The sequence below is a fragment of the Podarcis filfolensis genome (genome assembly GCF_964270895.1).
Source record: "Podarcis filfolensis genome assembly, chromosome: 13".
Lineage (NCBI taxonomy): Eukaryota > Metazoa > Chordata > Lepidosauria > Squamata > Lacertidae > Podarcis > Podarcis filfolensis.
Genome location: NC_139615.1, coordinates 16,122,159 through 16,141,109, shown reverse-complemented (window position 1 = coordinate 16,141,109; position 18,951 = coordinate 16,122,159). Strand labels below are relative to the sequence as shown.

The following is an 18,951-nucleotide window of genomic DNA, read 5'->3' as shown; positions in this document are numbered from 1 at the left end:
CACTCTTGTCTGTTTATTGTCAGACCGTTTCTGTGTCACTTTGAGTGTAAAGGGGGAAGTATTACGTTTGCTGGTCTCTCTTGCTCTGCCTACCTCCTTACACCATCAGAATCTCCTCTCAGGACCTTTATGCCTATTTAAAATGTCTAATGGATCTGGCACCAGGTCGCAATTCTCAGCTCTAAGTGGGTTTCCCAATGCACTTCCTTGCTTCCTGTGATTACCCAGGAGGATCTCTTCTCTTTTTTTCATGGTTGCTGCATCAAACTCCCCTTTCTAGGAGAAGGAGCAAATGCTGCCTTGTGGCTGGACATCTGGGTGGTGGTGGTGGCGGCGGCAGTGGCAGTGGGTTTTTTTGCTGGTTGGTAGACAGCAAATGCTGCACTGGAGCTGTGGCATGGTGTGAGCGAGACAGGTTAATTGTGGGCTCTTTCCTCCCTCCCTTGTGCAGCAGCCGGGGCAGGTTATAAATAATGGATGAGAAACTGGAAGCGAGAGATTTTATATAATTTTCTCCCGGAGGGGGAGGAGGGAGGGCTGTGGAGCCAGGATTCCCCAAAAACAGATTGGTGCAGAAAATTTCCCACATCATCTTGCTGAGCTCAGCTGGGCGGAGGGCACAGTTTCCCTCCTTCGCCCAGCCTGGGGTCCCCTTCAGTCCCGCACCCTCAAGTCCCACCCATGGGGTCTTCCCAGGCACCCTTCAGCCCCATCTGACAGCTCCCATTTTTATTCAGCACACATTTGTGCCTCTGGGCAGTCCCTGAGGAGGAGGAGGCAATGGTGGCGGTGCTGGGACTTCTTAGTCCTTTGATGCTCATTGCACTTGTGGCTTGCTGACGTGAAGTTTTGGTGTATTCCAGGGGGGTTGAGGTGGAGAGGAGATACAGAATATGTGGGACGCTTCCAGTACCAACACCATTTCTGCTAATGTCTTGCCCCCGCCCGATCAGCTGATTCTTCATAAAACCCAAACCACAACTCCCTCCCCCCAACCTCAACCAGCTTGCCTTGAAGAAGCAGGGTCGATTAAACCATTTGATGCACACACTCGTGCAAAGGGAGGGGAAGGGGCGTCTTTGCAGACAAAGCTGCCGAGTGAGCAAGTAAGAGGGGTGGGTTTGTGGGGGGGGGAGGGAAGGGGGGCGGAGGCTGCATTTCCCCATCTATTCCTCCCTCTGAAGCCAGGGAGAGAAGGGGAGGGGAGAGAAGGAGGGATACAGCAGAAAGGGAGGGGTGTGATGTGTGCGTAAGGGGGGGCACTAATCCTGCCAGCCATTTGCCCACCCCACCCCACCCCCTTCTGCCAACTGGACACAGCCGGGAGCCCAGGTAGGAGAAGAGAGACCCTGCCTTGGTCCATCCTTAACCCCCCCAAACCCTCTTTATCTATTTGTCTTAAAGGATAACGGTGCTGCGGCAAGCGGGCGGGGGAGACGGGGGGGGGTGCTGAAGGGAGCAGGCGGAGATGGGTGTGAACGGGAAAAGGGGAGCGGGGGGGCACTCTCCAAGGGGTGGCGATGGAAACGGTGGGGCTGGAAGATGGGGGGTTCACGGAGGCATCTGGCGGTGGGGTGTAGGGATGCGAAGTGAGGGCGGGGCAGCAGGGAGTAGTGGGTGGGGGGTGGATATGTAGGGCAACCGAATCCCCTCGCCGGCTGCTGGTTTCATCTATGGGCACAGAAATGGGATAAAGGGACTGGAGAGGGAAAGGTGCAGCGAGGAAAAGGAGGGCGGCAGCGGGAGGGAGGAGGAAGAAAGCAGCTGGTTTGGGGGCTGGGGGAGATGTCGGAGGGTCTCGATCCCGTGTATACGCGCGCGCGCCTGTGTTCCTTAACGAGAAATGGGTCGAAGAGTTGGACGGGCTGGCTAAGGGAGGTGGGAGAGGGAGGCTGAGTGTGGAGAAGCTCTGGCTCAGCCTTGCTCAGAAATGGGTGTGAAGGAAGGAGGGCGTGAGAGGGAAGTTGGAGATAAATGGAGGGGGGAGGGCAGTGGGTGTTTAGGAGGAGACGAAGGGGGCAGAGGGGTGGGCTGTGGCGAGCCTTTGCTAAAGCTACAACCCGATACTCTCTTTCCTGGAAGTAAGTCCCGAGGAACTCAATGGGACCAGCTACTGAGTAGACCCGTGCAGGATTTCCCCATAAGTCTCTCTGAATGGGGTTTTAGTGAGCAGGGGGGCAGTGAATGGTTGGCAGGTTGAAGAAGAGGGGTTGCTTTTCCCCTTTGAAGCTGGGGACCGGGTTGGATGGGAGGAGTAGAAGATACAGGCGCGTCTCGGAGTTAGAAAAGGGTTGCAAGGAGCTGTCCTTGGTAGCGGAAGGCGTTGGCCGTGTGATCTAGGGAAGTCGGGTGCGGGGAGTGAAGTCACTGGGAGGAGGGGGAGAGGGGGGCGTAAACAGCGAGGCAAAACAGGTGAGGAGGGAAGGATTTGTGGAGGTGAGCTCCCACCAGGGGTAAGATGAAGGATAGAAGCGGGAGTCCCCAAGGGAGGCGGTTTGGGTGGTGGGAAGGTGATTGTGGATGGATGCTGAGAGGGAGAAACTGCCCCTGGTACAGGAGGAGGGAGAAGGAGGGACTGTGTGGGGCTTGGGTGTGTGGAAGCAGCCCAAAGAGAGGGGCGGCTCTGATGTGGGGGGGGGGCGCCAAGGTGGGTTTGCCCAGTTGGGTGTGGTCTTAGAGAAAGGGAAGGGAGGGAGGGATGTTGCCTATGTAAAGCACAGGACACATTCACACGTGAGATCCTCTGTCCCTAAACAGGTGATTTATCTGAGAAAGGGAATTCCGTCTAAGGTAGGGTCAAGCACTCTCTCTATGATGTGTGACCCCCCCAAGCTGGTTTCCAAGCTCACTCTCCAGCTATCTGATGTATAAATGAGACTTAGATGATTTTATGATGCTTGCATGCTTTAATGTACAACAATCCCCATTCTGTTTGGCAGAAGAAGCTGTTGGAAGAGCAACGGCTCTCCTTAAGCCACCTAATAGGTCTTTGCAGCAAGCATAACGTGTGACTGCTTGCAGAGGGTGGACTGGCGAGAGGGACAAAGCACACAGAACTACCCTAAGTCAAAGGAGAGTCTGCATCAGCACTATGCTATGTGTGTGTGTCTCCTCTTCTTATAAGAGAAAATGCTTAGCAGTGGACCAAGGATGTGATGTAATGGCACGGCTGTGGGTGGGTGAAGGAGAGAGTGGCTTGACCATGGGGCCTGTCAGAATGACTTCAATGGTGTCCGGCTTCAACAGATGGGGAATCAGCCTCCCCATGGCAGATCTTCCATTTGAGGAAGGCAGCAGCTGGTTGCCAGAGCCAGTAACTGGGAAGGAATTGTTGAGGCTGTCAAGCACAGAGATCGGCTGGTCAGGCTAATCGGAGGTGTCAGGCAAAGATCTCTATGTGATGGGCCAGGATTTACTGCTGTGGTTACATCTGCTGCACAGCAGGCAATCAAAATGTGTGCAGGACACATGCAAGTGTGTGGAAATAAGGTAATGGTTTTAAGGATCAATGTCCATTGCATTGGGGTTTGTCATGAAATAATAATCTGCCTTGGGAACAAATCAGGTCCCTGTGCGTCTGAATTGCACAAAGTGGTGGCTGTGCCACATGTCAGCCTTCTTGGTGTGCCTGCTGAATGGGTACTAGAGAAATTGTGTGGATGCCCATTGCACTATGTGGATCAGCAAGGAGCAGGATGTCAAGCACAACTGCCTTGGTCGTGTGGAGGGGTTCCATGCCTCCAGGCTCCATAATAATCGGATGGCTGTGTCAGTCAGAGAATCTGTTATGGCATCTTTGTGCCAGCCAGTGTTTTAATCATGTTGTCTGTCTGTGTCTCGTTCAAAGAGTGTGTCAGTCAGGAAGCAGGAACATGGTAATGAGAACCAGTATATCATGACAATTGTTGTAGCACTTTTTGAAGAGGGAAAAAAAACATATCCCTGCCACTCTTCCCTCTTACAAACAACAGGGGGGTGGGGACTAAAACAGCTTTGGCCAGATTGTAGGAAGGAATGCATGAACACAGCCTCCTGCATCCTTGGCATATGGTTTTCTAACCCATTTCTGCCTCTAGAGAAGAACTCTAAATTCCCCCTGGTTGTTGCTTCCCTCCAAATAATATATTTCATATTTCCCATTAATTTCAGTGGTGCTTTTGCAGGAAACCCAATGGATTGTGCTCTGAAGTCTGAGCATAATCAAGCCAAAGTCTGCCTACAAATCGTATGCACATTTACCTGTGAGAGTAAGTTCCATTTGAATCAGGATCAGTCCCAGTGGTATCCACAGGGAAATTAGCACAGTCTGTCAGCTGTGGGGGAGCTGCCTCTGGCCTGTAGGTCAGAGATGGCCCATGGGGCTTCCCCATCCACCCTACCCCCTCCCCTCTTCTCCCTCCCATGTGATTTGGTGCCCTTCACATAGTTAAGGTTTCCTTTTTCCTCTCTACAAGATCTATACCAGCTCCCTCTAGCTTCTATTTTCTTCCGATGATCCATGCCCTTTCCCTCTCCCTGCAACTGATCATACCTTCTAAAATTGCATTGCCTTTGCACATTTTAACATCACAGTATACTGTGTCCAGGCCAAGCGCCCCAGATCTTCAAGAGGTAGGTCAGACCTGAAAGTGCAGAAGTTGTAACATCTTTTGTTGAAGATTATCAACCCACAGCATCACTCATATGGTCTATCCTCTGTCAAAGAACTGAATTGAAGGAAGGGGGAAAGAAGAGGGGGACCAAGGTTGGTCAGTTCCCACCCTGAAATTTCCTTGTGAAGATTCTGGTGGAAAGGGATTTAAGGTGGAGATTAGTGATAACTCACCTAAGCAGAGGCTAGCATGACCTAGGAAGGAGTCTGATGGAATAATTATGCCTGCCAAGATTTAATTTCTCCTCTGCAGAATCAGTAAATTTAAGATAATTCAATATGGTTCCAGCCCCTACTGCTCCCCTCCAATACCAACCCGCAGTTCAATTCTGCATATACATTCCCTGTATGTAGTGAGAGTCTGCTTCTGTTTTGCTCATCTCACTGTGGCGAAAGATGCTCTTGGTTCTGCATACCAGTTCTACAGCCTCTCTCCTTGGATCAGATGTGAACTGTCCTGATCATTTCCAATTGCTGATAAGCCGATGCAAGGTATTTGTTACACTGGATGTTTTGGAGTTGTGTGTGTGTGTGTTGTGTGTGTCCTTTGACTTGGTCTCCTCTGACTTTGTGAGCTCTAGAGTGCAGTCTGAAGGCTGCCACTCAATGAAACTAAGCACATCTGGATCTGGTGACTGCCTGGATGGGAGATGTACATCATATTGAATTCTATGATGGAAGAAAAACAGGATAGAAACGTAAATAACCATGCATACAGCTCTGCTTTCGCACATTCATTTGGGACCTTGTGTCTTCTGATAATGCTTTGCAGTTAACAGCCTGGTATATGATGAGAGTCTGCTTTGGTGTTACACAACTATAGAGGCACTGCAGCACGTGCCAGGGAAGTGTCCCAACAGATCACAGGATGCCCACCAGGAAGTACAGTTGTTTGTTTGTTTGTGTTATCACATGTGTGTCTCTTTTTTAAAAAAAACCTGCACGGCGGCTTACGATTTTAATCACAAAAACTGTACGCCAACAAACATTGACAATGATAAAAGCCACAACAGTTTTAGAAGGAGCTTAGGCCAGCAAACAAACAAAGCATAACAAACCAACTGATTTCTAAAGGCTTTCTGAAAAATAAACATTTTAGCTCAGTTTTCGGAAGACAGCAGGGGAGAAACTATTCACCTGTCTCCTAAAGAGTTCCCAGAACATCAGAGCTGCAACTGAGAAGACGCTGCCCATATTTGGGAGTGAATCCAACCTCTCCATAGAGCATCAGCAACAGGTCTTCATCAGAAGATCTTAGGAGTTCATGAGGACTCTAAACCTCTAGGATTTTAAGGGCAGATGTCTCAAAACAGGTGATATTTAAGAACAGTCGCATACATCTGTCCACAGGTGGCCTGCTGCTGCATTTTCCGCTAGCTGAAGTTTCCAAACTATCTTCAAGCACATGTGGAGGGCTTCAGAGGGCTCTAATCTGGAAGCCACCAAAGCATGCAAAACAGTGCCTTGATCTCCCAGTGGTAGGTGAACCACCGTAGCTCAGCTGGAAGAGCATCTGCTTTGCATGCAGATGGTCTTAAGTTCAATCCCCAGCAGCTCCAGGTAAGGACTGGGAAAAGGCTCCTTACTGGAACACTGGAGACCTGCCCCCAGTCAGTGGAAAAAACCCAATGGTCTGATCTGGTCCAAGGCAGCTTCCAGGTATAGGTGGGGTATCAGCCAAAGATGAATGGTGGGTCCACTTGTTTGCACTGTTAGCTGTGGTGCAGGCAGTCCAGAAGGCCAGTTTACGCAGGGCATTTTTAGAAGGGAATGCAATAAACACCTGCTTGCAAATATGCATCATAGAGGTACATTTGCAAAGGAGCTGCCTTTGGCTATAGGGCCCTGTCAGGGAGTCCGTTTTATGTGTGAAGTGGTCCACTGACCAGAGCCGCCAGTTTAATGCTATTTCCAGACTTCCGTTTGTACTTAGCCCTTCTCACAATTCCTAAGAGCTGTGCCTTGGGCAAGAGGATGCCTTTAGTTCTGTGCATGTCCTTGATAATAGTTGTTTTGGTGTGTGTTTTCAAGTGGGCTAGTGTTTGCAGCTACTTTATTGATTTAAAACGGGAGCATTTATTTCTTGTTTGAGTTCCATTTCTACCTCCTTTCAAAGACTGCTTTCCCCAGTTTTGTTTCTGGAAAGAGAAAAGCCTAGATATTGAATCTGGAGTGTTGGCGTTAGGAACGCCATTCAGGGAAGGCAGGGACGGCCCCATGTGATGGAGCACTTAGCTGCTTTCAAGCCCATTCTCTGGTTCTGTACACTATGTAGCCTATTGTTAAGCAACGGAATAGAGATGCATACAAGGTGCGCTTGCCAGAGATCTCTTTGCATTCAAAAAGGGGTGAGGCAGGTCTTTATCCTCTGTGAATAAAAACTGTTGTAGATACTGCGAAGTATAAAAGAAGAAAAGAATTACAACACAGATTACACACACACACGTAACAATTTTCCTTTATGCAATGGTATGTCTTAAAGTATGTGTACATGTTGTTGTTTTTTTGTTTTGCTTTTTGCAGTTTAACTAGGAAGGTATCCACAAACCAGCTGCTAGGTCTTAACTCCCAACCACTTAAATCTCTTTCTCACCCTCATCCACCCGCTACTGAAATCTGAAATGGCACCTTGAGTTTATGCTTAACATTACTCGCCTTACGGGTTTGTTGGCAGGCTCTTCATTAAGCATTCCTCCAAGTCCATTTCCAAGGGCAACATAAAAGCTGAATCTGAATTTCTGCCAAATAAGAAACTGGGCGAAATTTAATATAAACACAATCTGTGGAGGAGGTCTTGTTAAGTGTGCCACAGGTTCCCTAGGTCCGCTAAATGGTACTGCAGGGAAGACCTCCTCCATGCAGACGCCCAACTTGTGTGAAATGAGTTACCTCTGGAGATGTGCCAACTGTTAGGTGCTCCCACTGGCAACTAAAAACACACGTCTCCCACACAAGCGTCTCCATGAAACGAAAGGCGGAATGCAAATGCTTTTCACAAAGTTATAAGTAGTTTCTTAGTCCTTCTTGTAGATCATGATGGGACAAAACAGTAAAGAGTCCGCAGGGGCTCTTTAGATATATTGGAGCCAGGTTGCTCTCTCAGTAACAGAAGGGCTGTGTGCATCACTTAGATTGACATGTGCCCAGCGCTAGAAACTCAGATATATAAGCAAGGTGTCAAATGGCACCTTAAATCTAGGTTACAGCCACCACAATGGAATGTCTATTTTCCAGGGGGTTGGACTGGATGATTCTCGGGGTCCTTTCCAATGCTACAGTTTTTGATCCAATGATCTCATCTACGTTACTTGACTGTAGCTTGCTCTCACAACAATTCACTTGTCCCAATTTGCAAGGAGGAGAAACACACAGTGGAAATGGAACCGGAATAAACGATGGACTAAGGCAGAGGTTTTAAAACTATGACCGCCAACCTGGCGCCCAGAAATATCCACGTAGTTGCTATTAGAACCACTCCAGCAGCAAAACACGCCTGGTGCCTGGCTAATTTCTAACAGCGCATGTGCCATTCAGTGGAATGGCAATATTGGGTTGTGTTGGTTGGAAAGATGGTGATGGTAGCGATGGTGTGTATTTGGGTGGTGGGGCCAGCTGGGTCATGAGGCAGAGTGAGGAAACTGCCTCAGGTGTCACAGGGGGGTGCGCAGTTGTATCAGTCCTTGAATGCTCTTTCTGAACCTCCCAGCCACCTCTCTCTGTAGAAGGTAGAGTGATGTATGTCACACAGCGCCCTGCTAAACTAGCCTGCTGACTCAAATGTGAGTCCCATTGTCAGTGCTGAAGTGAAATCCAGAGGGGATGCAATGTTTTATTTTGCCTCAGGCGGCAGAGTGTCTTGGGTTGGCCTTGTTGAGTGAGTGTCCTCACCTGGTTGGGTGCCACCCATTACACAGTAAAAAGAAATAAATAGTGAAATGCTGGGCTTAAGATTGCTGAAAGAGAAGGAAATAAATACTAACCCCCAATCTTTGGTGTGGCAGACCTGCCTGAAGCTACTTAGGTGAAAGGGAAAGCACGAATTCAGAGGCATTCTGTTCATATTTTAGTTTGTATTATTTGATATATTCTGAAATAATTGTGTTGTTAGAAAGGCATGTACAGTAGCTATGAATTATTGCTCTATGAATAGCACCTGTTACGTTATTCCATATATAGGAGCAATTAAAACAAACGAAAACCTTGCATCCCGGCTGAATTAATATTTCCATATAATGCTAAAAGCCATTCACCTTTCTTTACAAATCGAGCATCATATACTTTATTTCTCTTGAGCACGTGTCTAATAAGAAGTAGCAATTTTCACAGAGACATCCCATATCCTATAAAAAACCCATCACATAGAAGAGAGGTGATGTTATTTCCTCCCTCCCCCATATGCAGCTGTCACAATTTTTGCAACCGTTGATAAGTTTTGCAACCGTTGATAAGTCAACCTTTTTGCACATCAACCTGATCCAGGGGAGAGGGCAGTGCTTTTTCCCCCAGGGGTACGCAGGGATACACTTACCCCTAAACATATAATGAATCCAAATTTGGCCTCATTGAGGGGCAGTATTTCAATACGAGTAGGAAAATGAGAGTACCCCTAAACATTTTGTTTTAGAAAAAAAGCACTGGGAGGGGGTATCTCCAGCAGAGCCAGGAACAATGAGAAATGGAACACAACCATCTCTGAAGGCCATCAAGTCACCCATCCCTGCTTTCGGCAGCTCAAAGGGACACTGAAGGCTGCTAGGGGGTTGGAGGACTCTGGGAACTTGGCTGCAAGTTGAGAAGTCCATTGGCCCTGGACTTTGGTTCTGCAGATCAAGTTCAACTCAGTACCAGGCAGGGAGGGGAAAGACGGCTGGTTCTCCACCCTGAACATTCCCCCTCCTCTAATTCTCCTCTAATCCAGGTAGCTGCCTGCCATGTCGGACGACGCTGAGAAGAACGAGGCTCCCCCAGAACAGGAGCAGCAAGGGAAGGAGGAGGAGAAGCAGGAGCAGGGGAAGCCTGAGGATCATGCCCAGGAGGAGGAGGAGGAGGGGAAACTTGAGGAGCAGCCCAAGCCGCAGTCCCCACCTAAGAGCCCCAAAGGCCCAGAGACCCCCGCATCGCCTGTGATGGTGACGGTGACCATTGAGGAGGAGACGGTGGGGGAGCCGCAGGAGAATGGGGACCCCCCGGGGATTAGGGCTGGCTCAGCTGAGGAGATAGGGACCACCCCGGCCCCACCCACTAGCCCCCCAGCCCGCTCCAAGTCGGCGTCGTTGAATGACCTGAAGCCTCAGAACAGCATCAATGGCGGCCCAAGGGCTGTCGTGAGGGGCAGTTTGTCCGGGTCTCAGGTGCACTTAGCGGGATCCGCGGGGTCTCCGCGGGCCAGCCTGAGCCGGCAGGCCTCTGCAACAGGATCGGCAGCTGGTGAAGCTGGGGAGAAACCGAGAGACTACATATTCATTGCTGCCCTCTCCTGTTTCTGCCCAATCTGGCCTATCAACATCGTCGCCTTTGTGTATTCTGTCATGGTAAGTGCAAAGGGAGTGGCGCCTGTGTGTGTGTGTGTGTGTGTGTATTTGGTTTGTGCGTCCTGGAACACTAGGAGAGCCACCTGCTGCTTTGATACACCCACCAGCACCAAGGCTGTCCCCACAGTAGCGCTTCCTTGTCACTTTTCTCTTTCGTTTGCCCCTTGAGGTTGTGGGTCAATCTCCTCCTCAGCCAAAGAGCAAGGCCACTAATTTGGAAGTGGCTCAGTCTGCTGCTTAAAATCTCAGACTGGAGCATCTCCTCACAGATAAATCTACCCACACAAGAAGGCAGTCTGGGACACCTCTCTGAGAGTCAACCAACCTACTAGAAAGTTTCCTTCAGGTCTCCTATTTGGTAAAACCCGCTAAATGTAGCAAAATAGGTTTGGCGGCTCATGCCAGCTGACCATTCACAATCCACCCAAATCCATTTTGAGCACACACTACCACCCTACGAGCCTCTCACTGCACAATTGTTTCTGTGTCTACTCAGAAGTAAGTTCCGTTGAGCTACATGAGGTTTACTTCCAGGTGGGCATAGGATCACAGGCTTAAATTCTGTTTTCTTGTGTCTCGTTCTTCCTTTAGGAAGCTCAGAGATTGCTTCCATCCAAGCAGCAGCCAAGAAGGATCTCAACTTCTTGGCTTCTTGGCTTCTTGCCAATGGCATAGCAATAGGTCCTCTCCCAAACCCCATGCACTGATGCAGCCCCCTCGTGACAGGTCAGGCCCCCTGGCTGCTGTCCCCTTGAACTGACAGCGGATTGACAGCCTCTTTAGCAAAGGTCCTCCCCTCACCTGCTGCCAGAGATGCCTTTGGTTGAAGGTGCTGAGGATCCAGCCTGGGACAGCACAGCAAGACTCTCACCCCACAACCCTGGCTTTTCCCCAGCAGCCAGCCAGGTGAGGCAGTGGGTGAGGGCCCCAGGGGTTCAGAAGGGCCCCTCACCAGCCTGACCCAGCTCTGCTGCCATTCACCTCCCAGCGGACCCCCTGGATGGCTGTTCTAGTGGTATCGTCTGTGGTGACTGCCTGCTTTCTTGATGAATACAGTGCCCCAGCCTATAGATCTATGAAATCTACAGCAGAAGGCAGGGGCTGCTGCTGCTGCCATAGCAGCTGAAACAGAAGCACACACTGCCTTGGGGGTGGGTGTTGGTGGCACCATGCTGAGGGGCCCCTGTGTGTGGGCCCATTTTCCTCTGACAATACAGGCAAGTGTAGAGTTTTCTCTTTCAATTCTCCCTGTTCTTCCTTTAACCAAAAGGCTGTATGTCAGGACAATCACCAAACCCTTGCTCCTTTTTCTTTTTCTTTTTTCATTCCTCGCCAGTCCCGGAACAGCTTCCAGCAGGGAGACATTGACGGCGCACGGCGCCTGGGACGGGTAGCAAAGCTGCTGAGCATTGTCGCGTTGGTCGGGGGGGTGCTCATCATCGTGGCGTCTTGCGCCATCAACTTTGGAGGTGAGTATCCCGAGAACCAGGGGGTGGAGAGGACTCTTGTCCAAACATTTTGTCCTTTAAGCTCTAAACCCCTTGCCCGGTCTTCTGCCGCAGTACGAAGAAACCAGCAGAATGGGATTTCATGGGTTTTGGAAAAAGTAACATTTGCGATCAGTTTGGCCAGAGAAGGGCTTAGCAAAGCATTATGGGACATAGTGAGCCTAGGGATGGAAACACGAATGGTGGCTCATTTGCACGCATGCCACCTGACAGCGTATTTCGGCTGGATCCTGACTGCCTGAGTGCTTTTGAGGGGGACCTGCGACCTGTGGGACACCATCAGGCCAGAGGAGAATATATTATTCTTAGAATCCTTAATATTGCCATTTAAAAAGTCAGCATCTGCCACAGCACTCAGCGCTTAGTCAGAAAAGTATTGTTTTAAACCAATTTTACCGTATTTTTCGCTCTATAACACGCACCCGACCATAACACGCACGTAGTTTTTAGAGGAGGAAAACAAGAAAAAAAATATTATAAACGAAACAGTGGATGTATGATTTTTGTGGTTCATGCTGTGGCCACAGACATGTGATCTGACAGTGAGTTTGGAGTAGCCCAATGCAAAAATCCTGAGGATCCATGTGCATCCATGCTTTGTAACCACGTTTTTGCACCACTGCGGCCCCAGGCAACAGCGGGTGCGTGATTTCTTTGGTGCAAGATGTAGCCATGGACATGTTATGTGATCTGATGGTGAATTTGGGGTGACCCAGTGCAAAAATCCTGAGGATGCATGTGGATCCGTGCTTTGTAACCACGTTTTAAGTGGGGAGGGAAGGAAAAGCACTCAAGGGACAAGGAGCACATGTGGGGTGTGTGGAGAAGGATGCTGTTAATAATGCAGAAGAGGGGTTTCAGGGGAGAAGAAGCATGCGTGGGGTGGGTGGAGAAGGATGCTGCTAATAATGAAGAAGAGGGGTATAAGGGGAGAAGGCTCCTTTCCTCTCCCGCTTTGCTCCTGTAAAGCAAGCAGGCTCTCTGTCGCTCTCTCCTCTTCACTCAGTGGCTCTTCTCCCGCTTTGCTGTTTCAAAGCGAGCCACGGAGGAGGGAAGGAAGGGGAATCATGGATCCTCTGCTCACGACTTCAGCAGATCCCCCGCCCCCGCCACCCGTAGACATTCCCTCCATAACACGCACAGACATTTCCCCTTACTTTCTAGGAGGAAAAAAGTGAGTGTTATGGTGCAAAAAATACGGTACTTTATAGTCAAGGGGTGTATAAATTTTATGAAATAAACAAACAGATGGTGCAATTTCTAGTCAAGAATATATGTTTGTATCAGATTGTGACCTCTCTCTGAGCCAGTGGAATAGAGGGGGCCACTTAAAGTAAGGGGAAGCTGCTCCAAATTGGCTATCTTTGTAAGAGTTGCCCTTCTTAAGAGAGAGGCTTATCAGTGGAGAGATAATATACATATATAATGCAGGTGCTAAGTTAATTCTGTAGCCAAAATGGGGCTACTGAGAGAAAAAAGGGGAGGGATCAGTAAGTTTGTGGAATTTTCCAGGAGATGATGTTGGGGGAGGGGAGAATAGAAGAAAACTCCATGAAGCCCCCAACCTGAAGGAGCCCAGGAAGGGCTAAGCATGCTCAGAAATCATGAAATGCTGAGTGTCTGTTTAGGGAAGCTTTTAAGGTTTAACAGACTATTGTATTTTAATATTTTGTTGGAAGCCGCCCAGATGGGCGTGGTATAAATAATAAATTATTATTATTACTATCTGTTGGGAAGGAAAGACAAGGGTGGACGTGGGATGGAGGAAGCATGGCTGGCTGGAACACTGAATATAGGGAGCACTCCACGCCACAACATTTTGTTGCCAAAACTCAAGAAGGGTGTGAAAGGTGGGGGGTTTTTTTGGGGGGTTAGAAACCAAATCAACGAAAGGGACTGCCTCTCCTACCCCTTTCATATCCTGCTGTGTACACTTACAAAAGTATTTTGAGAGTTCAGGAGAGCAGCCAGGATCACTGTTACCTGAGGAGTGAGGCAAGTTCCATGCCTTTCCTTCTCAAAAGAAAAGAGCTTTTCTTTTCCTCATAAAGTTGTCCCCAACACCTCCATTTTCTTCCTAACCCTCTGGAGGAAATGGCAGCTTCTTGAAATGGTCAGTTTTATCCCTTTTGCTGTATGCTCTGCTTTTCATGTCCTCCCTTCAGAGCAACCCCCTCCCTGAGCACAGCTATTGCTTATTTTTTCCCCAAAATTATTACACATTATCCCAGATATGGGGAACCTGTGGTCCTCCAGATGTTTTCTCCAGATGTTACAACTCCCACTAAGCCTGACCTTTAACCCAGGCTGATGGAAATGGGAATCCCAAAAACATTTGGATGGCTACAGCCTCCCCTCCCCTCGCATTACACAGTGCTTTTCGTAAGGTTATGTTGGCCTTGGCCTTCAGCCACAACCTTGGCCCTAATTCTACGCAGCAGGCCATCTTCATAACTACCAGTGTCTCCTCAGAACCCTTTCCCATCCTAACTTCCCTGCTTCCTGTTGCCAGCATACCTAAAGCAGCCAAAAACGAAAAAAGGAGAAAATAAGTGCACCCATCAGACCTTCCCCTGACGTTGCCTCCTTAGCCTCCATTTTGCTTTCCCAATGACCTGTTCCCACATGCTCCAGATTCTAGTGGAAGCCAGGTGTGGGGAGGTTGAATTGGGGCATGTGTGAAAATGTTTTCCCCTTCATGTTTCTTTCCAGGTAGTAAAAATCTCCTTCTTCTGTTCTCCTTCCCTGTGTTCTTATTCCGCTACCCCAACCCCAACCCGCCTTGCCCCTGAATCCCTCTCCTTCCCCACCCGAACCCCTCAGTGTTCCAGTGAAGGCGGCACTCAACTTGCCACTTCATCCCTAGCACCGAAACGTTCATCTTTGGAGCTGGGAGCCAGCATGAGTACAGAACATCCATCCCATGTCCCCATCCATCTCTGAACCATGCAAAAACAGGAGCACAAGAACGGAGATGAGAGAGAGAAAGAGAGAGGGACACGAGAGAGCGAAACTGAGAGAAACAACGTCTTTGTTATGCTTGCATGTGTCCCATCCTTCTAGGGATTTTAGCTAACCAAAAATAAGGTGAAACAGGAGAAAGAAAACAAAAGTTAGATGGGGAGGTATTCTCATCTCCTCTTTCCTCTCCGCCATTTTCTCCCTCTCTCTGCACTCTCTCTCACTCTCCTTCCATCCATCCAGTCATCTGTTCAACCAATGACCCATCTGCCCATCTTCCATCCACTGCCAAATTTCGACAGCAAATAAAACTCTTTCGATATTCCATGTTTACAAGAACCTGCCGGAGAAAAGCTCTTTTTCCCCACCCCCCTGGGAAGGAGGTGGGGAGCATGTTTACATGTTTGCTGGGAACAAATGAACAGAACCAGCAGCAGCAAGAGAGGAAACACTTCTTAGGTCTCCTGCTCTCATCCGTCGTGTTTACAAAGACAGCAAGCAGGAACAAGCAGGGAAGAGCCCACCAGAGCCCACTGAGCGTTTTGCAGGTGGGAGTTTGTTGCAGTGAGTTAACTGTTGCGTCAGAGGAGGTTTGCTAACAAGGAGGCCAAAGCTGCCTGGATTTGGTGGCAACACACACACATAGGCGTGGAGGTTGGCTTGTATAACCGAATCCATCACCCAGCCACTCAACAGGAAAGAGAACGGCAGTGAAATTTATGGTATTGGCTGGAGAAATGAATAAAATCAATGTCGAGGGAATACAGCACTGAGCAAAATGATTCTAACAAATGGGACCGGTGGAAGTTGGAGCGTGAAAGTGGAAATTGTGGAAGAGGCAATGGAGGAGAAAGAAGGAGCCAAGGGCCTTGCAAAGAAGGGAACAGACTGGTAAGAGTGGTGGTGGGTTTTATGGGGGGGGGGGGAAGAGGTGACACTACTCTCCAAGATGAAGGCGCAAGTACAAAAGAGGAAGAAGGGAAAAAAGGGCAGCTCAAGAAGTTGGAAGAATGGCAAATGAGCCAAGAGGGGAACAAAAACCCACCAGTCATGAAGGAATAGAACTGGTACTGCTGCATTTTTACATGAGAAAGTTGCTGGAATGAATGAAACTGGGAAGGATAGAGAACAGTATTAGTAGGCACCCCATTCAGAAGAAAAGAGAGCATGGGCCAAGGTATCTCTTTTTCCTCTAGAAGTCCAGTTGCTGGTATTAGAGCAGGGCCACAGGGTGTTGGGTTGCATAGGGTTCTTCAGCAGGGAAAAGGAAAGCAGAACATGGGTCTAAATGGAAGCAGGAAAAGGCAGGATGTCTAGCTGTTTCCAGAGGGGTAGCCTTGTTAGTCTGTTGCAGCAAATACAACAGAAGAGGTCTGTGGCCCCTTAAGAGAATAATGGTGTCTTGTGGCTTAAGCTGTCATGTACAGATGAATCAAGTGGTAACCTGAGTTTGCAGGCTCATCTAAATGGCGGGGTGAGGAGTGAGGTCAGAGCGAAACATAATGCAAAAAGGTCAGATTGTGACAATGACGTAAAATGTAGGCAAACTAGTTGACAAAGTAGTATTGATAATAACACAGGCACCCTGACCTTGGTAAGCCAATTAATACACGTAGCTTACCAATGCCAGGATTCAGGTGTTACCATCAACACAGCTTTGATGATGCATTTATTTGGGCATTGACAGCTGTCACAGTCTGTACTTTTTCAGCAGATTTTCCTCCGATCTTGCTCATCTTTGTCTACCCTCTCCTGTCTCCCAATTATGTATACTCCATTCTTCTGATAAGGTAGACTCTAGTCTACAGAAGCTTATGCAGCAATAAATTAGTTTTTGAGGTGAGACAATGCTCAGTTGTGTTTACATTTTCAGAGAAGCGGGGATGCCTACACATGGCATTTCGAAGTGCATGGTTTTTGTGTGGTTTTCATGATGTCCTTATCCAAAAGGCATCCTGTTTACCCCAGCCCCCATTCCCTGTGTTTCTTCTCAAACCCGACTTAAAGTGGTAAAAGAAAAAGCACCATAAATAAAAAAGTTGTTTTGTTGCTTTTGCTGCAAAAGACTAAGGGCCTTGTGGCACCTTAAAGGCCATCAAATGTCATGGCATAAACTTCCACAAACTACATTTATGCCATAATACATTGGTTAGTCTTTAAGCTATTTTGGTGTTTGTCATGTTGACATATGTGGCTATTTAGGAGAAGCGAAGCTTGGCCGAACACTGATTAAGAGAAACTGAAAGTATCCGGTTGGGGTGGGAGTCAGCTGAGACATTTGCTTATTTATATCCTGCCTTTATCCCAAGTTGGCATGGATTTAGGGCAGCAACAGGGCAGACTGGAGCACACACAAGAGGCAATGGAGGCAGTTAGGAGGGCATAGAAAGCTGTTTAGGCCAAGCCCTTTGGCATTAAGTTTGCCGGCCACACCAGGAAATCTGAATGTGTTTGCTCAGTTCTGGCACGAGGCCATTTTTGAAAGGCAGAATGGATAGGGGAGGTCAGCAATCGCACACTCGTGACAAAAGAAACAGAGCAGGAACTAAGGAGTGAGAAAACACCAAGGCCAGGAAAAGAGGTTCAAAGCAGAAAGGTGTGAGTGAGAAAGAGACTGAGAGAGATGTGTGATAAGACACGCCCCCCTGAAAACAAGTTGAAAAACTGCTGGATGGGGAAAGTTATATACACAGAATTGCAGAATGAAAGGCTAATGTATAAGATCAGCTGGCGAAGGAAGCACCAAAGCCTATAAACTCCCTCTGGATGTGAAAATGATGACCCAGGCCAGTTTAAAATCCGCTGGAAGAGGAACTGTGTGTGTGTTGGGTGTCCTGCGAAGGGAAGCAGATAAGAGCGAGCAAGCCCTGCGGAGCAAAAGGCTGGAGAAGAGTGTTAAGATCACACTGGAAAGCGGAGCAACTGAACACGAAAGGGGCGCCGGTAGAGGAGAGTCGAACTGTACTTCACTGACGGAGGAATACACAAGAGAGCATACACTCCATACCAAACGACAACAACAACAACAACAACTATTTTTAAAGGGCCTGATGGACAACTGTGTATGCTACTGGACAGAGACAACTGGGTGGGTGGGGTGGGTGGGGGAAGGGCACCAGCAAAGAATTGTGTGTGTGTCAGACACGAATTTTCACCCGGCACAATGTGACTAATTTTTTGCTTTGTTTCTCAGACTGTTATTCAATGGGGCTGGGGAGGGGGGGAGGGAATATGGGGGAAGGGGTGGTATAATGGCCTCCTCCTTTAAAATCTGTGCTCGGAGGATGTCACAGGGCTTTATTTAGGGTGAGGGGGTGACCTTAAACTCCCCCCCCCCGTTAATCCCATCTGCACGAATTATTAACCTCTGACCTTCCCTCAACTATCCTTCAGAAAAATAATAATTTTGCTCTCCCTTTGATGGGTGCATGGCGTAGAAGGCAGGGCAATTTTGTTGTTTTTCTCCCGCTTCCTGGAGACTGTAACTCTCTAAGGTGGGAAGGGATGGCAGGGGAAAGCTGTTGTATTTTGATGTTGAAATGCAAGTATTCTAATCTGCATGTTTTTATATGCTTATATTTGGGGGGAGGGAAAGTTGAGGGGTGAATCAGAAACTTGGAAGGGAGGAGAGAGCTCAGAGTGTATTATGGTGTGAAAGTCAATAGGAAGGACGGCTTTGAGGGGGAAAGGGGGTCAGGAAAGTGGTGAGGGGGCTGGCAGGTGAATGGCGGTCTCTTAGAGGAGGGAAAATAGGGTTCGGTTTGGTGGGAGTTGGAATACCAGCGGGACCAAAATGGAAGGAGAGGTGGGTTCAGCGGGATTCAGGAAACCCAAATCTCAAACAGGATGGGGTCAGGAACAAAGAATTGTTTTGGGATGGATTGCAAATAACAGGGAAGAATTAGAACTTCAGTAACTGGGGCCTGTTTAGTTATAGCCAGCCCACCGAGAGGGAGGTATCCAGTCCTCTCTTTAGCAAGAAGGGCAGTGGATTGGCCCACAGTCCACTTGGAGAGAAGGACCTTCATCCTGCAACCGCCATCCTGTAGCAGCTAACTCCAAGTGACCTGCTAAATAGAATCGACTGCTGATCTGAGAGTTAAAATCAAAGTTGGGGTCCACGATGCAATCTGAAAGGAGAGGTTCCATTGCAGCAGATGTTCTCTCAAAGCTACCTTACCATTTGCCCCTTCCCACCCACCCACCCCCGGTCTACAAAATAATCTGTTGCCTTGTTTTACACTCAAAACCATGCTTCAAACCACCACCAGACCCTGGGGGCCAGGAGAGGGTGGGGCAC

General features: G+C 48.6%; 1 protein-coding gene across 1 annotated transcript; it reads left to right on the top strand.

The window, feature by feature from the left end:
- Nucleotides 1-9,582: 9,582 nt before the first annotated feature.
- PRRT2 (proline rich transmembrane protein 2) lies at nt 9,583-16,254 on the top strand (the record flags this gene model as incomplete). Its single annotated transcript, XM_083584043.1, has 3 exons — nt 9,583-10,182; nt 11,519-11,651; nt 14,514-16,254. The coding sequence occupies 3 exons, from the start codon at nt 9,583-9,585 to the stop codon at nt 14,522-14,524; spliced, it is 744 nt and encodes a 247-aa protein (XP_083440169.1). The 3' UTR covers nt 14,525-16,254.
- Between the last annotated feature and the right edge of the window lie 2,697 nt (nt 16,255-18,951).